The sequence below is a fragment of the Bombus huntii genome, chromosome 4 (genome assembly GCF_024542735.1).
Source record: "Bombus huntii isolate Logan2020A chromosome 4, iyBomHunt1.1, whole genome shotgun sequence".
NCBI classification, from domain to species: Eukaryota; Metazoa; Arthropoda; class Insecta; order Hymenoptera; family Apidae; genus Bombus; species Bombus huntii.
In genome coordinates, this window is record NC_066241.1 from 9,483,391 (window position 1) to 9,500,010 (window position 16,620).

At 30.2% G+C, this 16,620-nt stretch overlaps 2 protein-coding genes and 1 long non-coding RNA gene across 15 annotated transcripts in view; 1 reads left to right on the forward strand and 2 right to left on the reverse strand.

The window, feature by feature from the left end:
* The window catches only part of LOC126864796 (putative mediator of RNA polymerase II transcription subunit 26), a 70,424-nt gene extending 57,698 nt beyond the window's left edge, over nt 1-12,726 (reverse strand). For 4 of the 11 annotated variants that reach the window (XR_007689345.1, XM_050616553.1, XM_050616550.1 and 1 more), the window contains exons 1-2: nt 12,530-12,726; nt 7,490-7,612 (exon numbers count right to left, since the gene is read on the reverse strand). Coding sequence is in view for 10 of the 11 variants with exons in the window: in XM_050616553.1 (XP_050472510.1) it covers nt 7,490-7,582 (93 nt within the window). In the remaining variant the exon portion in view is untranslated. Of the gene's footprint in view, nt 1-7,489; nt 7,613-11,991; nt 12,050-12,529 lie in introns of all 11 variants that reach the window. The other 7 variants (XM_050616551.1, XM_050616556.1, XM_050616555.1 and 4 more) reach the window with 4 other exon arrangements.
* Nucleotides 12,727-13,859: 1,133 nt separating this feature from the next.
* Nucleotides 13,860-14,436, reverse strand: LOC126864864 (uncharacterized). The gene is made up of 2 exons (XR_007689353.1): nt 14,208-14,436; nt 13,860-14,138 (listed from the first exon to the last, which is right to left on the reverse strand). It is a non-coding gene; the product is annotated as an uncharacterized LOC126864864 (long non-coding RNA).
* A 306-nt stretch (nt 14,437-14,742) lies between these two features.
* Nucleotides 14,743-16,581, forward strand: LOC126864854 (40S ribosomal protein S7). Of its 3 annotated transcripts, none has more exons than XM_050616706.1 (5): nt 14,743-14,806; nt 15,170-15,340; nt 15,629-15,810; nt 16,169-16,319; nt 16,472-16,581. In XM_050616706.1, the coding sequence occupies exons 2-5, from the start codon at nt 15,170-15,172 to the stop codon at nt 16,547-16,549; spliced, it is 582 nt and encodes a 193-aa protein (XP_050472663.1). In that variant the 5' UTR covers nt 14,743-14,806; the 3' UTR covers nt 16,550-16,581. The 3 variants fall into 3 exon arrangements, with proteins under 3 accessions (XP_050472663.1, XP_050472665.1, XP_050472664.1); XM_050616708.1 differs by having other exon boundaries at nt 14,754-14,813; XM_050616707.1 differs by lacking the exon at nt 14,743-14,806 and adding an exon at nt 14,820-14,982.
* Nucleotides 16,582-16,620: the final 39 nt, after the last annotated feature.

Genomic DNA, 16,620 nt, shown 5'->3' on the forward strand with positions numbered 1-16,620 from the left:
TCGTACGAACGAGTAGCCGTGCGAAAAACATAGGCGCCCACCACGACGTTCTTTTATGCATAATTAACGTGTCGGTCACGTAAGAGCACTTGTACCCGTAGGAAGCACAACCTATCGGTAGTGTTTAAATAAATCTGTACGCATGTAACTGAGGGATATTCATCTTTAACCTTTGTGAGACGATGATACACAGAGGGAGGTTGAGAAAATGTACACGCGCTTAAATAGCGATGAATTGTATAGGAAAGGAGAATGAATTATACAGGGTAGTTGGTAATTGGTGGTACAAGCGGAAAGGGGGTGATTCTAGGCGAAAAAAGAAGTGGGAAATATAGAATAACAATTTTTCGTTCGAGGCTTTGTTTTCGAGAAAATCGACTTTGAATTTTGGCTCGGTACGCGTGCACTTTGTCGCGTCTCGTTGTAACGGATCTCACTGTAGATCGGTGTCTCGATGGAAAAATTAAAAAAAAATTTTATTCTATATTTTCGACTTTTTTTTCGCGTAGAATCACCCCCTTTCCGCTTGTACCAGTACTTACCAACCACCCTGTATATGGAACATCAACGCAATGAATTGAATCATGAAATTACTATTCATGAAATGCGTACACGTTTACTTGAATTATATTCTATAGTATGTGTAAAAATCGATGGTACAACCGACGAGGAGAGGAAACGTAGAATAAATCTACTTTCCAATCGAGGCATTGTATCTGATTCCGAAAACCGAGTTTGTACATTTATTTGGTGTATACGAATTTTCCTAGTTAGCTACGGGAGTAAGCGAAAGACGTGGAATTTTTCGCTTATATTCGTGCGTAGAATAAAACGTAATCGTTTTTTAATCGATAAAGAAGATTAAAAGATCGTTTAAATATTGATTCGTCTGAATAACTGTAATGTACAATTTTCTATTTACGAACAGCGAAAATATTCGCAGTTACGCAAAATGTAGCTTTTGGAATATATACTTTTCGCAAGAGCCATGGCTCTTGCCTTCAAAGGAAAATTACAGTACGTAGACCTCTGCTAAAATATGCAAAATCCGTAATCTTACGTGTCCGGTGCTACACAGGCAGTCAAGCAACATGAGTAATTGTACACGTCTGGCAAACAATACGTTTATTACCATTACGCAATTGGACAATAGAAAATCTAATATCTCTTTTCATATTTCCTTTGTTACATTAATTTTTATTCTTTCGTTAAACGCAGGGGAAAGAAAGATATGGAATAATGGTGAAAAATTTAAATTCGAAAACTAAATACCTATGTCATTGTTTCACTTATTCAGAATTTCTTCGATTTTAACATCCTGATACACCGATAAGGATTATTATTAACTTTATTATCAGGAAAGATAAAAAAAAAACGTGAGATAGCTTGCTTTCAAAATTCACGTAACTGTTACAACGAAGACTAACGAGATCTGTTATTGAGTTGCGTAAGTTACATAAAAGTTCGAAGACTCAACAGGAATATCAAATAGAATGACACGAGCGTAACGCATATTTGCGAAGCTTTCTTTAATTAGCTGCGCACGAAATACGAATACAAAAAGTAGATACTACACTGACGAAAACAATACATAGCAATTATTGAAAGTTCCTTGAAACGTGAATGGTTGTAACGTACGATCAGTAAGCGTAAAATAACGGTAGAGTTACCGCAAAACGAAGGCCTTTCATAATTTATTTTTTAAGCTGATACCGCGTATATCTTTGTCACGTATATTTCAACTACTACGCATGTACATACCGCGTATCAATGCGATTATTATGCAACGTTCGTATTTTGTTGGACACAAATGAAAAAAAAAAACATTGGATTCCTTCGTCGCAAGAAGATAACGTGTGTCTAAATGTCAAACTGGCATAGTTCTCTTTCTTATTTTTTTTTCCTACGTTACATTTACATTTTTAGGTTTTCGTAACATCATTTCCTCTCCATACTTTTCAATTTATAAAGTTGACCAACGATGTGTTCCGAGCAGTTCGTGTTTCTAACGCGCGTTGTCTTATCTACTTCATATTCAACAGTATCCTTTTTTCCCACTAAAGAAATATTCAACAGCGTATGTTTCTATTAATAGAAGTATCTTTCCAGCAACTGAAGTGTTCGTCAGTTTCGAACATGTTCATTCTTAAACGCTCAGACCTTTGATCCAACCATCGATATATACATCAGTTAACCGACGTTAATTATTAATGTAACATCTCGTGTTAGTCGATATACGTAACAAGTCGAACGAAATCAAAATGAAGAAGACAGAATTTCAAATACCGTAAACCATACTAAGGACAATGAACTTTCTAAGCATGGCCTTCAATTCGTATCTCACAGAATCAGCCAGCTTTTCCGCTACATAAAGTTATAAGATACAGGTATAGTATCGCGGTACGGTGATCAAAGTGCTATATCAGATTCGAGGTACTATTCGCGCGTTCACTTATACTGTACGCCTAACACACCGCAAAGAAGTCCGGTTAGTCGAATAAATTCTCGTCATTACTTACATAATTTGATATTTCGAAGTATACGCTAAATGGTTAACCCGCGAATAATATAATATAGCGTGGAGCTGCTCGAAGAAAAGGAAGATTTTTAATATCGATTCTACATCGTTTCTCAGACGAAGATCGTAGTTTTAGAGAATTTTTCGATCTCGTTTTATCTCATTTATGTAAACCGTTTACGGGCGAAAACTCCTTTTTTTTTTAACGTTTGAAATTTGAACGTGCAACAATCGATCGATATATAATTTTACATGGTTTCGACAGTTCTTTCTCTACTTTTATAGTTTTGTCGAGTTAACCGACTCGGGAAATAAGCGGCCCGTATATTCCGTGACATAATTCGGGGTATTGTTCAAATAACCTTGAGACAAAATATTTGTCCAAGATAATTGTCCGAATAAATTTAATTTGGTCAAGTATTTTATAAGTGAAATATAAGAAAAAACAATTCTAACGCTATTTCACTGGCACGGTAAAGGATAATAAATTTTCAATTTACATGTGAAAATAAATTTCCCAATTAGATACTGGATTATTAAATAGAAATAGAATATCGTGTATGATATAAAGATATTACCATAGTCAAGTACAGTTATATAATCGTTGAATTAATAAATGAAGCAAGGTAATTTATTCGTTTACGTAAACTTGCAATTCAAATTAAGGAGACCGCGAGATCGTAAATTCTGGAAAACTATAAAGTTTAATTTATTCAAACAAAGATCGATCGCTATGATCGATTCGAGAACATTTTGCAAAAACTTTCCACTAGCAAGGAATTCGTGTGTAGTAGGTATACGTATACATAACTTGATCTAAAACGTCGAAACAAGTTCTTGAACGCGTAACGCATAAAAAGAAGAGCCTTCGAGCGAATTCAACGAAGGAAGTAATGTGCAAAATCAGGCATGTATATTGAAATGCTACAAATGGTGGAGTGAAAGGACGGAGAAGAACAAGAAAGCCTGTGATGTATATTTTGTCTAAGCAATGGCGTAACCAACGATAAGAAAATTCCGAAAGATCTTATTGCTATCAACTGTATTTCATTTTTCACGGTATATCGTAAATCACAATTTTTACTACGTTAAATTACCAATTTTTTTACATTTATTTTGTTATACAAATATCTTCTATTTACTTCGTATTATGTTGTTCTATTATTCTGTATATTCTTTAATATCAAAAATTTACATCAACTCAGAAAAGTATCTCGAAACACGAAGATAGAGTAATTTTCTTAGCATACAATTTTAAAGGGCACATTTACGAAATAAAATTTCCTTTGCAACGAAACTGTGAAGCTAGCTACGCTAATGTGTAGAATCGCTACGTGGAATGTACTGAAAAGTAGGTGGGTATGCAGTTAGGACACTTATTCGCCATCCTTCAATACACGTTCGATTCGAACAGTTTGAGACTTTCTAAATTTTAAGAATATTTTTAAGATTAAGATTCAATTAGATTGCAGCAAGAAGTAAGAAGAAAAACTGCGGCACTAACGTGGAACATTGCATGAAAATTTTCAACGGTGAAAGTAAGTAAAAATCGTCATACGAAAGATGAAAATAATACGTGTATAATGGTATGATAAAAATTGTGTAACTTTTATACATAATTAATTTCACCTAACATATTTCCAATATAAGCATAAGTAATATAACCATTTTTATATTTCAAGATACCAGCAACAATACTTTATTCTCGAATAATCAAAAAGAACGTGACGATAGATGCATATCACGTACTGTATCGATACTACCTGACGAATATCCGATCTTGTATGTATGTATAAAATATAGAATGTTGCGGCTTTAATGTTATTCGATATCCTACTAAACGTTGATGCAATTAGAGTAGATAATTATTACTTCAGACCTCTAGATATTTTCTATAGTATTAAATAGTTTAACACTGTGAAATTTAATATACATAACTGTCAATTCATCTTTGCACTTTCTAATGTCTTTTATCTTCGTAAAGGTGAACCTTGTAAAATTATTCTTCTATACCGAATCGTATCTAACGATACTTTAGACGTGAGAATTAATTATCCGTATATAAATTTCATGTTTAATCATTTGTTTCTAACAACTATTTATTGTTATATTTTATTGAATATTTTTTACCTTATATTTATCATATTAGGTATGCACAAAGTATAAAACATTTGTCGTGCTATTGAAACGTTTTACGGTCCTTTGTAACTCGCTCAAACCAATTCACGAATGCAAATCAATTGCTTTGCTTATAAAATATCAGACCTGCAATTGAAATTCATCAACACACACCGTTGTATTCGTTCCATCCCTTTTTCACTCTGAAACCTCCCTTCGCTTTCATCAATTCATTCATGTTCATTCGAGCACACGTTTTACTCGTACACACAAGCAAGAAAATGAAAATCTGCTCGTTCGTACGAACAACTTGACCGTGTCAAATATTTTCTATCCTTTCTTCTATGAATCAATCAATTGCATTGAAATTTACTAATTCAGAGTTTCTTATATCCGCTGTATCTTTCGACACAAATCAATATTAATGTACTTTGCCCTACACCAATTTCTTCGTAATTATTCGAAATTAAAACTTCCCTTCGAAAAAGAATGTACAAGCACCGTTGCAAAAATTTGATAACATAATATTTTTAAACCAATACATTGTTCGTACATTCAAATTTTATGTCACGAGACGTATTAATTGGAACGAAAAGAAGACCGACTGTTTACTAATAGAGAAGAATAACAAAGGCAAATGTACTAGTCTTCGATATTAATGTTTACCCTTCTCTTTATTTTGGACGGTATCATTATATTTGTATACTAACTTCGTGTACCCATTGTAGATACTTTTATAATGAGTACGCGAATACTAATGAACGCTGTAATTGTTCGATTTTAATGTACAAGATATCGCAGGTCTTAAAGGCGAAACTGGCGGATGGTAGAAAATGGTCCACTTTTGTGTAGCTCATGCTACCACCAAAAATACTTGTAAGAAATCATTCTATTGGTTCCAAGGAATTTATAAAAGTACAATTTTTCATCGGCAACATGATGAGAAAGTTGTAAAAAAGAAGCAGTTAATGCATGAAGTAAACAGAGCGAAAAATTGGTAATCATTAACTTCAAATGATCATAACTTTGTAACAATTGGATGAAATTCAAGAATTCAAACGATATTCCATAGATAAAAACTGTTTGTATTGTGTGTCAAAAATAATTGACAAAGATAGTTTTCAACATTCTTAGAAAGCGATAATTAACGGTGCATTTATTCGAAGAAATATTATGTTCGTAATTGTACTATGACATACTTATGACAAACAAAAGTGTGATGTATTAAACGTAAAGAATAATTGTTACACTGTGTTCTTTCCTTTATTTGACCAGTTTGGTATCGGATATTAAAATATAAAAAATGAATGCAGTAAAACTTAAAAATTCAAAAAAATGTAAAAATGACATAAAATACCTGGCACAATTTACCAAAACCACATTAGCCTCAAACTGTAGACTAATCGATTCTCTCAAACTGTATAAGTGGCTTACCGTGCACTTCTTTCTGCTTCGAATAAGGCTTAAAACAAAAGAGAGAACGAAGGAGCGAAGGTGGACTGTCTTATCAAAATAATAAACTTTTTTCTACAAGATCTTACACGTTCTGTGTTTCTACTACATTTTTGTTCTTATTGAGACCCGTCAAATATAGTATCAAAGTTTCGCCTATTAAAACCTGGGACACCCTGTATACATACAAATAAATAGAGGTAAAAGATAATTCTTTTGTGTGTAATGTAAAGTATAAAAAGATAAGAAAATATGATAAATAAATAACACAGAATAAAGGTAGCGTTCCATACTATTAGCAAAAATTTGAAAAATTGCTTAACATCTTTGTAATGTTAGTCAAAATGTTAAGGAAGATCATCTAACGATGCTAAGAATACTTTTATAAATACAATGATGTGAATTTTACGTTGTTCGCGAACTGAAGCATGTAATTAATATCAATGAGATGCTTTCTTAAGATTTCATCATTCAACTGCGATAAATAATGAGCGTACATGGTTCATAGCACTCTGTGTATTCTGATTTACTATTGGTGTTATACGCTATTGTATACAAATTTAGAGATCTGAAAAAAATACTAACGAGATGTATACACCGGAAGTTAAAAGAAACTGTATTTCGCTCTACTAAAAATATTGCTTGAACACATTTCTTAGATTAATATACATACATAATTACGTACTTAATTTACGTACACATAATATGCAATGCAAATTATTCTTATTTATAATTAAATACTTATATATACTTTATTTGCAATTATTACAAAATAACAATTAACAACTATCAATATCAACAATAATTACCCTTCGAGGGTAATAATTTCCAATCGTAAAGAAATTTTCCAATTTTAACTACATTAACAAGTTATTATTTCAAATTGTAAATTAAGAATCAGCGTCGTGTGTAACAAAAAATTACTTTTTCCTCGTTCAAACACAAACATAGTTTCGTCGTTATATAAGTAAACTTCTCCGAAAGATATTTTAATTTACAATATATTAGAATATATAATTTGTAGATAATATGATACATAAAAGAATATTCTGCAAAGATAATTTACGCACCAGGAAGATTACTCAAATAATCGTTTATAAAATCTAAAGGATATCCCAGTGCGATTCTCTTCATGATCCTTCGACATTTATCTCGATACTCGATTATTTCATTCTGTTGCTTCGTAGTAATTTTTCCGTCAACATGCTCAACGTTCCAATAACAAATTTCAATCAATTCAACGTATTAAAGGGATATTATAAAATTATCGTAACAGCTTACGTAATTTGGAAACTACCTTCTTCGTTAATTATAATATATATTATATCCTATTATATTTTTATTCTAAAGTTATCTTTGTTATTTTGTAATAAAAAATCGGAATATTTGCAAATGATTTACCTTAGCAGGCTTATCCATGATACGATAGGTGAGCGAGTCGCGATGACCGGTTGCGATGACGGCGCCCGCCTTACGAGACACGCATTGCCCCATATAGATTCCCCAACCTTGTCCCAGCACAATCTATACACAATCAAACAATGGTTAAATCATATTATCTAAAATCATCATGAACATTAATTGTCCAATCCGTCCGTTCAATTGTCCAATTTTAATTTCGTGACTGAATGTTTCTGTTGGTAGCATATGTAATATCGTAACGATAATATATTTTATTTAATATGTACATATGACAATTATATGATATATACATATATGACACGGTAAATACATATGCATATACATTTTACAAGTAAATAATCGTAAGCGCAAATGCACGCGTGAAAAGTCAATACTTTATTCTCAATTATTTCGTCTATATTCTCCAAAATCCAATGTTATATAAATATTATTTGACGCTGTCGTAAAATTTGCATATTTGAGTTTTATTAAATAATGATCAAATCGTATTACGTAAATGCAATAAAACTTTGAAGTATTATTCCTAGATATCTGTGATTTAGATGTCATGAATTTTACAATATGTTTGTGACTCTAACATCAGAGTATTAAATATCAGAGTATCACCAATAACAAGCAAACTATACTGTGTGTGTGAGAGAGAGATACTTATATCTACCTTGTTTGCAGTCAAGTAAATTATTACAGTCAATATGCGTAGAATAGAAAAAGGACAAGAAAAACTTGATACTGGAAAGAGTATCATCTCGCAAATGGGTATATGCATGTATAGATTCGAATAGAGCGTATAAGTTACATAAGGATGTAGAAGATAATGTGCGAGATGCGTGACAGAGATTAGAAAAACAAGTGGGCAGGTACCTAAAGAATCAAGTAAGTGTGAACATGTCTGTAAAAATAAATACCATGTAATATTGTATTACACGTGTAAATATCTTTAATTTACAGATATAAAAAAAAAAGAAATAACTGCAGTGTTATAAATTCTCCGCTATTAATATTAAAGTATCGAGTAACTTAGATTCTCAGATGTTGTTTCTCATAAGTTTTAAAATTCTACAGTGAAATTTGAGTTAATTGAAAATATAATAAATATGTAAAAGTTGAGAGATAAGTATTTGGTCATATATTTAATAAACAGACATGAGCAAACAACAAAATTATATCTTCAAAATCAATTACTGTGATTTTAACAGCGAAATTGATGATGAATATAGATTTATTGCAGTACATATATAGAGTCATAACTCTTATACATATGACACTTTAAAAAGTGATATAAACGATTTCAATCCAATTACAATCCAGTAAAACGATTTAAAGCCATTTGTTATCTTCGTGTAGTATATGTAGTGAAAGTTATATTCCATTAAGGATGAAAATCGCTTCTGATGATTCGGTCCTAATGTGAATTATAACGATGAAAATTATATTTTGAAATAAATTGCAACATCTGTTAGCTCAATTTACAAAAACGGGCAGCTAAAATTTTCAATCATTTTTAAATAAAAAAATACTATTATTTAATAATAGTATACTTAATAGATCATCTATATTATAACGTTATCCATATCTCTACAATTATAACAGACGTGTATTTGGTAATTTTATTTACTAAATCACAGTGTTACGTTTCTTCACGATCAAAGATTGGGTATTTTAAAAATACCTATTAGATCTGCTCTCAGAAACAAACACCCAACTGGTTAACATTATTAATAGTACTTCCACATAAATACCCCCTTATATGTACCAATCAATCAAGCATGAAGCCAATTAGCAGAATTATGCAACGTTATATTAGCGTCAATTTTGCTTAACACAAAATTTAATAATGGATACCTAATAATAATTTATTATTTCACTTAATGTCGAGTTAACGAAATATAATTATTGAAGCGCGTCCAAAATATAGTTACTTGTTACGATATTTAGTAAGTAAAATAATTATCTATATAGATTCTATTTTTTAAATGATGTTCACAACAATATGAATTTGCATGAATCTTCATCGATTACAGATTTTTATTTGAACTTACGATCTCAAAACGAGTGTAAATAAATCATTCAGTTACAGAATAATTATATACTAATAGTATATAATATATGTAATTACGAATAAATGAAATAGAATTTAAAAAATCGAGATATATATCTTTCAGGTCACATGATGTTACAGAGAGTTAATAACTGCAAAACGTTGGTTTCCAAGGAAAATCATAGATAAATTTCTCATCCAGATACAATCTTTCTGATTCGTAATATCTGCGAGCCAGCTAAAGTTTCCCTACCTGCTAAAGAAACGATTCCTATTAGAATGCGAACTGAATACGTCGTATCATTATGAAAGAACAGAATTACGCTATCTATTACAACCATCAGAGCATCTAATGTATCTCGCTTTTTTTTCTTGCTTTTCAATGAATTTCCTAACGAGCAAAACGCTTTAATGAGATTTACGTTATCGTAAGAACCCTGACGTATAGGCGAAAAAAGAGATATGAAGTGAGAGGTAGTATCTTAGGAAGGAATTTAACCTTAAATACATCAAATCAATGGTGAAAGGTAGAGGTATATATCGTGATTCCAAGATGTAGGGCGATAAATGGCACTGGCCCAATTCACCACATTCGGAACACTTTCAATGCATGAACCCCATTTGTTTGGGAAACGTTACTAATTTCTTCTACGTGGGAATATCTCTTATGATTAGTCTTCGAACGTTTAAAATTGAAAATTATATAGAAAATACGTGACACAAATTTTTCGCAATATGTTATGTATGATAGAAAAGATTTTGTATGGCATATCACAATTACATTGGTGATGCTTCAAACAAATACGAAAATGTTCATAGAAGTTGCAAGATATTCATCGAAAACATACACTTCACAGAAGTCATAAAATTATTTAAACAATCAATAATATTCGTTATATTATAAATAGACTGCGAATGTTTATGCAATTTCATATTTTTACTAATATGATTGTAATATATCGTTTATTCGTTTATTCGTTTATTTCTCCTGCATATGTTCCCCAATTATTAGAAAATTAATTCACTTTAGGTCACTATTTGTTAATATTGTAAAAATGCTAAGTTGTTCTTAAGCAGCAATCGACTGTGAAGATTCATCAGAAGTCAATGACCAACGTAATCACGAATGTACTTTCACACTGCTCCAGATATGAAAGAGGAAAATGAGGATAACTGACATAGACCATTAGCGACATATCTTATGTTAAGTAAAAAGATCATTACAAAGTAATTTAATGAAGCCCTTTGAATATCATCAATTTTAACTTATTCTTTGATTCTTTTAACTTATCTTGTGAAATTATTCGTGTATAAAATTTTTTAATAAACTCAAAAGTTGTTTCTTCTATTGAAAATATTGTTTTTTCATTTTCATAATTACAATATATCACTAATATTAATAACTTGTTTTTGTTAATTTTATGATCTAAACCTTCTAATGTAAGAATTATTGTATTACATCTAATGTTAAAATTGCTTTATTTTACAAAAAGTTATTTAATTTAGAATAAGTAATTTAGTAACAAAAAATACTGGTTAAATAATACAAATGTACTGTTATTATGTATGATTGTGAAAATTTTAATTATAAAGTTTGTATATCGAAATATATTCTATTATTTCCAAAAAGAAATAGGAATAGGAAATATTTCCAAAAATGTTGTACAAAAATGGAATATTACACTCAAAAAAAAAAAAAACCAAATAGTTGAAACGAATAAATTTATACTCAAGAAAAGATATCATTTCCTATGACAAGTTTTGGAAAAATCTTTAAACGAGAGAAAATATGCAAAGCCAGAATCCGCATTGAGATGGTTCAAATGGAGGACCCTACCCAGTTTCATATCCTGCAATCGATACTGACCGAAATATTGAAGAGTCGGTGCTTTAGACGAAAGACACTTTCAATATACTATAATAAATTGTATCGAAAAACATATACGATGTAATAGGGATAAAATTTTTTGAATATATTAGACTATTTAACCTTATCCATATAATATTTAAAACTGATATATGTACATTGTACATACTTGCATATGTTCGTATCACAATCGCGCATTTAAAATTTTTTAAGTTCCAATACAATTTACTCGGCATACATATGTATACTTATTATAAACGTGGTCGTATTCCATTTAACGTACTAATTTAACAGAATTTACATTCACTTCAAAAAATTATGTCATACGAGACAACTACTGTCATATTCAAAAAGTAAAATTATTTAACCAATTGAAAGATAGATGTTAAAGAGAAGAGAAAGAAAGAAAAAGGAAAAAAGCGAAGAAATGAAAATGAAGAGTTTTGTTAGTTGACCATAGAAAAGATAGACCCTGGATGCATTACGCATGCACCTTAACCTTTTGTAAACACCTCTTTACCAGAAACTATATTCGGAAATCATATTGTAATTTGTAATACACTCGTGTTTACTCACACAAATAAAATTCCGTGTGGCCCTATGCCTGGCCTGTTGTATAGCTGTCTCAAAAACACTGGAAAAAATAAATTGTCCTTTTTCATACCAAAAACTTGTCACAAATATCATCGGATCTTGGCCAAAATAGATATTTTTCTTTGCTTGGTGTCGAACGAGTAGATACCATACGAAGATTACAAACGACGCATATTGAAAGCTAAGAGACTACTATTCATTGTTTATATATAAAAAAAATCATCATATCTTAACCAAATTCGACCATCGTCTCCAAGTCTTCCTGAGTCACGTTTTCATAAAACGCAACACTGAATCTATAAATTCATCGATTATCACATTTAAAACTAATCAATTGTTTAAAGATAAGTAATTAGAAAAAAACAAGCTTTTTTACATTTATATATAAGTACTACCGAATAGGTAGAATTACTCTTATTTCTAAAAAATTTGATTGATCTTCTACTTGAATTTTTTTACGAAGATAACATTAGGTTCTAAAAGATGAAATTTGAGATGTTACTGAGAATAACGAACTCACCTCTTTTCGTAGAGTCGAATCTCTCAGGTAGATTGCGTGAAATCGTGGTATGCATCACAAAACTTAACACTGACACCTACGAATAACAACGTGCCGATCGCGTGACGCGAGGATACGACTTGTATCCTCGATATACGGTACGTAACAGAACTACTACACCACCTGTCACTCAGCATAGCATATTCGATAGTACGAAACATGCGTCGTGATGTCATACACACCCCACCAAACGGCAAACACCAATGAGCATATAACAGACAGAATTTCGCATGATATCATACTCTCTTCAGCGCCCTCTGCTGTAAATTACCGGGAACATTGATTTAGAAAATTTATTCGAACTTACATAATAAAAAATTGCTCAAATCTTAAATATATATGTAAGATTATTTATGTAGCACAAGAATTACAATGATTACATACATACAATATATGTAAATGTATTATACTAAAATAGATATTACACATTTTTTTAGAGCTGTTCGGTACTTGAATGATTATTTCATATCTTATATAATAAAATAGAAAATTTGTATTATTTTCTATTATATAGAAAGTATTAGAACTTGTTATTAATTTGTACTTTAAGTAAGTTATAGACAAAGGAAAATTGTATCAATGGGAAACTTAATAATCAATAATAATAATAATACTTAATAATAATAATAATAATAATAATAATAAAACAATTTAGTTCTTGATCTTTGTTTAATTATTGTTTTATTAATTATTAATTGATGTGCACTTACTATCTGCTTGTATTTACATACTATACAAGAAAGTAATGACATTCTCACATCATTTTATTTTCTATTGACATATAATAATTATTTTCATAATATTACATATTGATACATAAGCATAACAAAATGTAAATTTTGTTACAAATATAAGTCAATTACATTTTACATTTATACATTATTCACATTTAAGAAAACTTATGTACCTGTATCTATAAGACGTTTTGTGTAAATAAAAACTTTAAATACTTTCAAGTTTTGGGTTTGATACATTATCATCTGAGTTTGTATCCTTGATTTGGTGTTTACGAGTTTCCATATACATAAGTTTCCTAAATTCTCTTCTTTCTCTTCTTGATTGCATTTCATCGTATGTACAATAAAGTGCACCAGTAATTCCTATTACACCGTAAGTAATTACTCCTATTCGTGTAGACATTCTTGGATTACTAGTAAACAAAAATGCTATTAAACCACCAACCATGCCACCAGAAATCGCAGATATCATAACATTTCTTTGACAATGTGTTTTAATTATTGGTTCACCAAAGATGGTAAAGGGCATCTTTTTTTCTTTTCCTTCTTCATAATGATATGCAGCTCTTTCATTTTCCATGATGATATATGCTTTAAACGCTTATACGTCTTATTCAAATTCAATAAGAAATGTACATTTCATAAAACACGAATTATCATGTAATATGACATTACCCTGAACGTGTTCTAATCCTACTATGTTTTGAAGTAAGGCATACCTATTGACCTCACTTTTCCTTAGAGTAAATACATCTTTCAGACAAAATCCATTCAAAAACTTAAGATATATGAAATAAAACTAACTTCTGAAAGGCCGAATTGTTATGTTAGATCTATAAATTAAAATATATACATAAATAACGTTATAGCTCATAATTATATCAACCGGTTTCGACACTCACTAGGGAAAACCGCTCAAAGATTGAGTCGTGTCTAATCGTGAAAAATCACCATGGAAGACAACAAAGTTCGCGATCTTGTAAGACAGACAGAGATACATAAAATGTCTTCTTCTTTTCTTCCATGATGATTTTCAGAACTAGTCTCAGCTCACTTTCCGGATGGTTTTCCCTAGACTGACGGCTTATTAGGAAATTTTATTTATCAAATTACCAAATCCTTATAGATACAAAAAGTGTATGTATTAAAAACTTGTTTTATTTATTTAATAATTTATTCTATAAAAGATATACGTCAAAATTTTCAGAAAACAAATTTTCATGAAAATACGAATATAATAAAAATTTTAGGATTAAATCATTAGAAAATGTTTTTAAGTAAAGTAAAGCTAATGAATTTAGAATATTTCTTAAAACATAATTAATGATATAATAGCGAATGAAAGATCATATTTTTGTATTTTATAATAAATATATAATGCAATGCAATATAGGTATAGTATAATACAATAGAAATATAGAGACATTTTGTGCGCAGAACAGTTGGCATTTCTATCTGAGGGCATATTGGATCTTTTTCACGCGGTGCGGATATCGTTAAGGTATAAGGTCGAGTTACAGTTTAATTTTTAGTTAAAAACGAAGTTAAAATGAATTAGATAACGTTAAATGATACTTTGCATGTTATTCACAACATAACGATGTGTCAGACGAAGTAATATTTTTCCTCGGATCGTATATATAAGATGTGATAAAATTGGATTTTATTGGATACAATGTACTTATTTGACAGCATATCGTAGTTTGTAGCATTTAACTTTAAAATTATATTTTTGTCTACATCATGTTTCAAATAAAATTTATATTCTATAATTAAAATTATCATTAAATAAAATAACTATGTAAGACTTATAAAGTATCAGTGTATAAACAAGAAGAAATCTTAACCTCAAAATATTTTTCAGATGTTCACAGCAAACGCTAAAATAATAAAAAGTGGCGGGGCCGAACCTGATGCGTTCGAAGCCAGCATTTCCCAAGCTCTGCTGGAACTGGAAATGAATAGTGATTTAAAATCGCAATTAAGAGAACTTTATATCACTAAAGCACGTGAAATAGAAACTAATAATAAAAAGGTAAAAATGACATGTTATTTTGCACAATTACTTTTCAATTGCTGCATCTATATAACTTAATTTTGATTTAGTATCTATTTAGCAGCTAATACTGATAATATTAATTAATTAATTATAAATCTAAACTGATTATATTCAAAAACTATATAATAAGCAATATTTATAATTCATTACTTTTTTTCATTACAAATAACAGAACAGCCTATTAGATACGTATAATGCTTGAAATTAAAATTTTGATTTTAAATGTATGATAATATATATAAAGTAAATTAATACTTGTTCTAGTGCATTATTATATATGTACCTATGCCAAAGTTGAAGGCATTTCAAAAAATCCAAACGAGACTTGTACGTGAACTAGAAAAGAAATTTTCTGGAAAGCATGTGATGTTTGTTGGAGAACGTAAAATTTTGCCCAAACCAACAAGAAAAACACGTACTAAGAATAAGCAAAAGAGACCTAGAAGGTATGTTATATTATTACTAAAAATATTAATAGAGTATACTGTATACAGGGTGGTTGGTAACTGGTGGTACAAGCGGAAAGGGGGTGATTCTACACGAAAAAAGAAGTCGAGAATATAGAATAAAAATTTTTCGTTTGAGGCTTTGTTTTCGCTCGGTACGCGTGCACTTTATCACGTCTCGTTATAACGGATCTCACTGTAGATCGTTGTCTCGATGGAAAAATTTAAAAAAAAATTTTTATTCTATATTTTCGACTTTTTTTTTCGCGTAGAATCACCCCCTTTCCGCTTGTACCACCAGTTACCAACCATCCTGTATATATTACTGTATAAACAAATAAGTAAATGTATTTTCCAGCCGTACCTTAACTGCAGTGTATGATGCATTATTAGAGGATTTAGTGTACCCTGTAGAGATTGTTGGAAAACGCATCAGAATTAAACTTGATGGAACACAACTTATTAAAGTTCATTTAGATAAAAATGAGCAAACAAACATTGAACACAAGGTAAATACATCTTTAATGATAAATGTTCCTGTAATGTACCGTATTTTATATTTCATTTTTATTTGTGCAAGTGACAAATATAAATTACTCATATTTGTATTCTCTAATGGCAATTAATATAAGGTATTTAATGCAACATTTTCATTTACTAGGTTGATACTTTTGCTGCTGTCTATAAGAAACTAACAGGCCGGGATGTAACATTTGAATTCCCAGAAACTTATGTATGATTTGTTTAAAGAATAAAAATATTTGAAATACTTTTCTTCGCAGATTGTTATTTTCCCATTTTGAGTTCATG

Bases quoted from the DNA above. Each gene is read 5' to 3' on its own strand.
- LOC126864854 (XM_050616706.1), top strand. From the start codon at position 15,170: ATGTTCACAGCAAACGCTAAAATAATAAAAAGTGGCGGGGCCGAACCT. The intron at 15,341-15,628 runs GTAAAAATGACA...TACTTGTTCTAG, and splicing joins TAGAAACTAATAATAAAAAG to TGCATTATTATATATGTACC. The intron at 15,811-16,168 runs GTATGTTATATT...TGTATTTTCCAG, and splicing joins AAGCAAAAGAGACCTAGAAG to CCGTACCTTAACTGCAGTGT.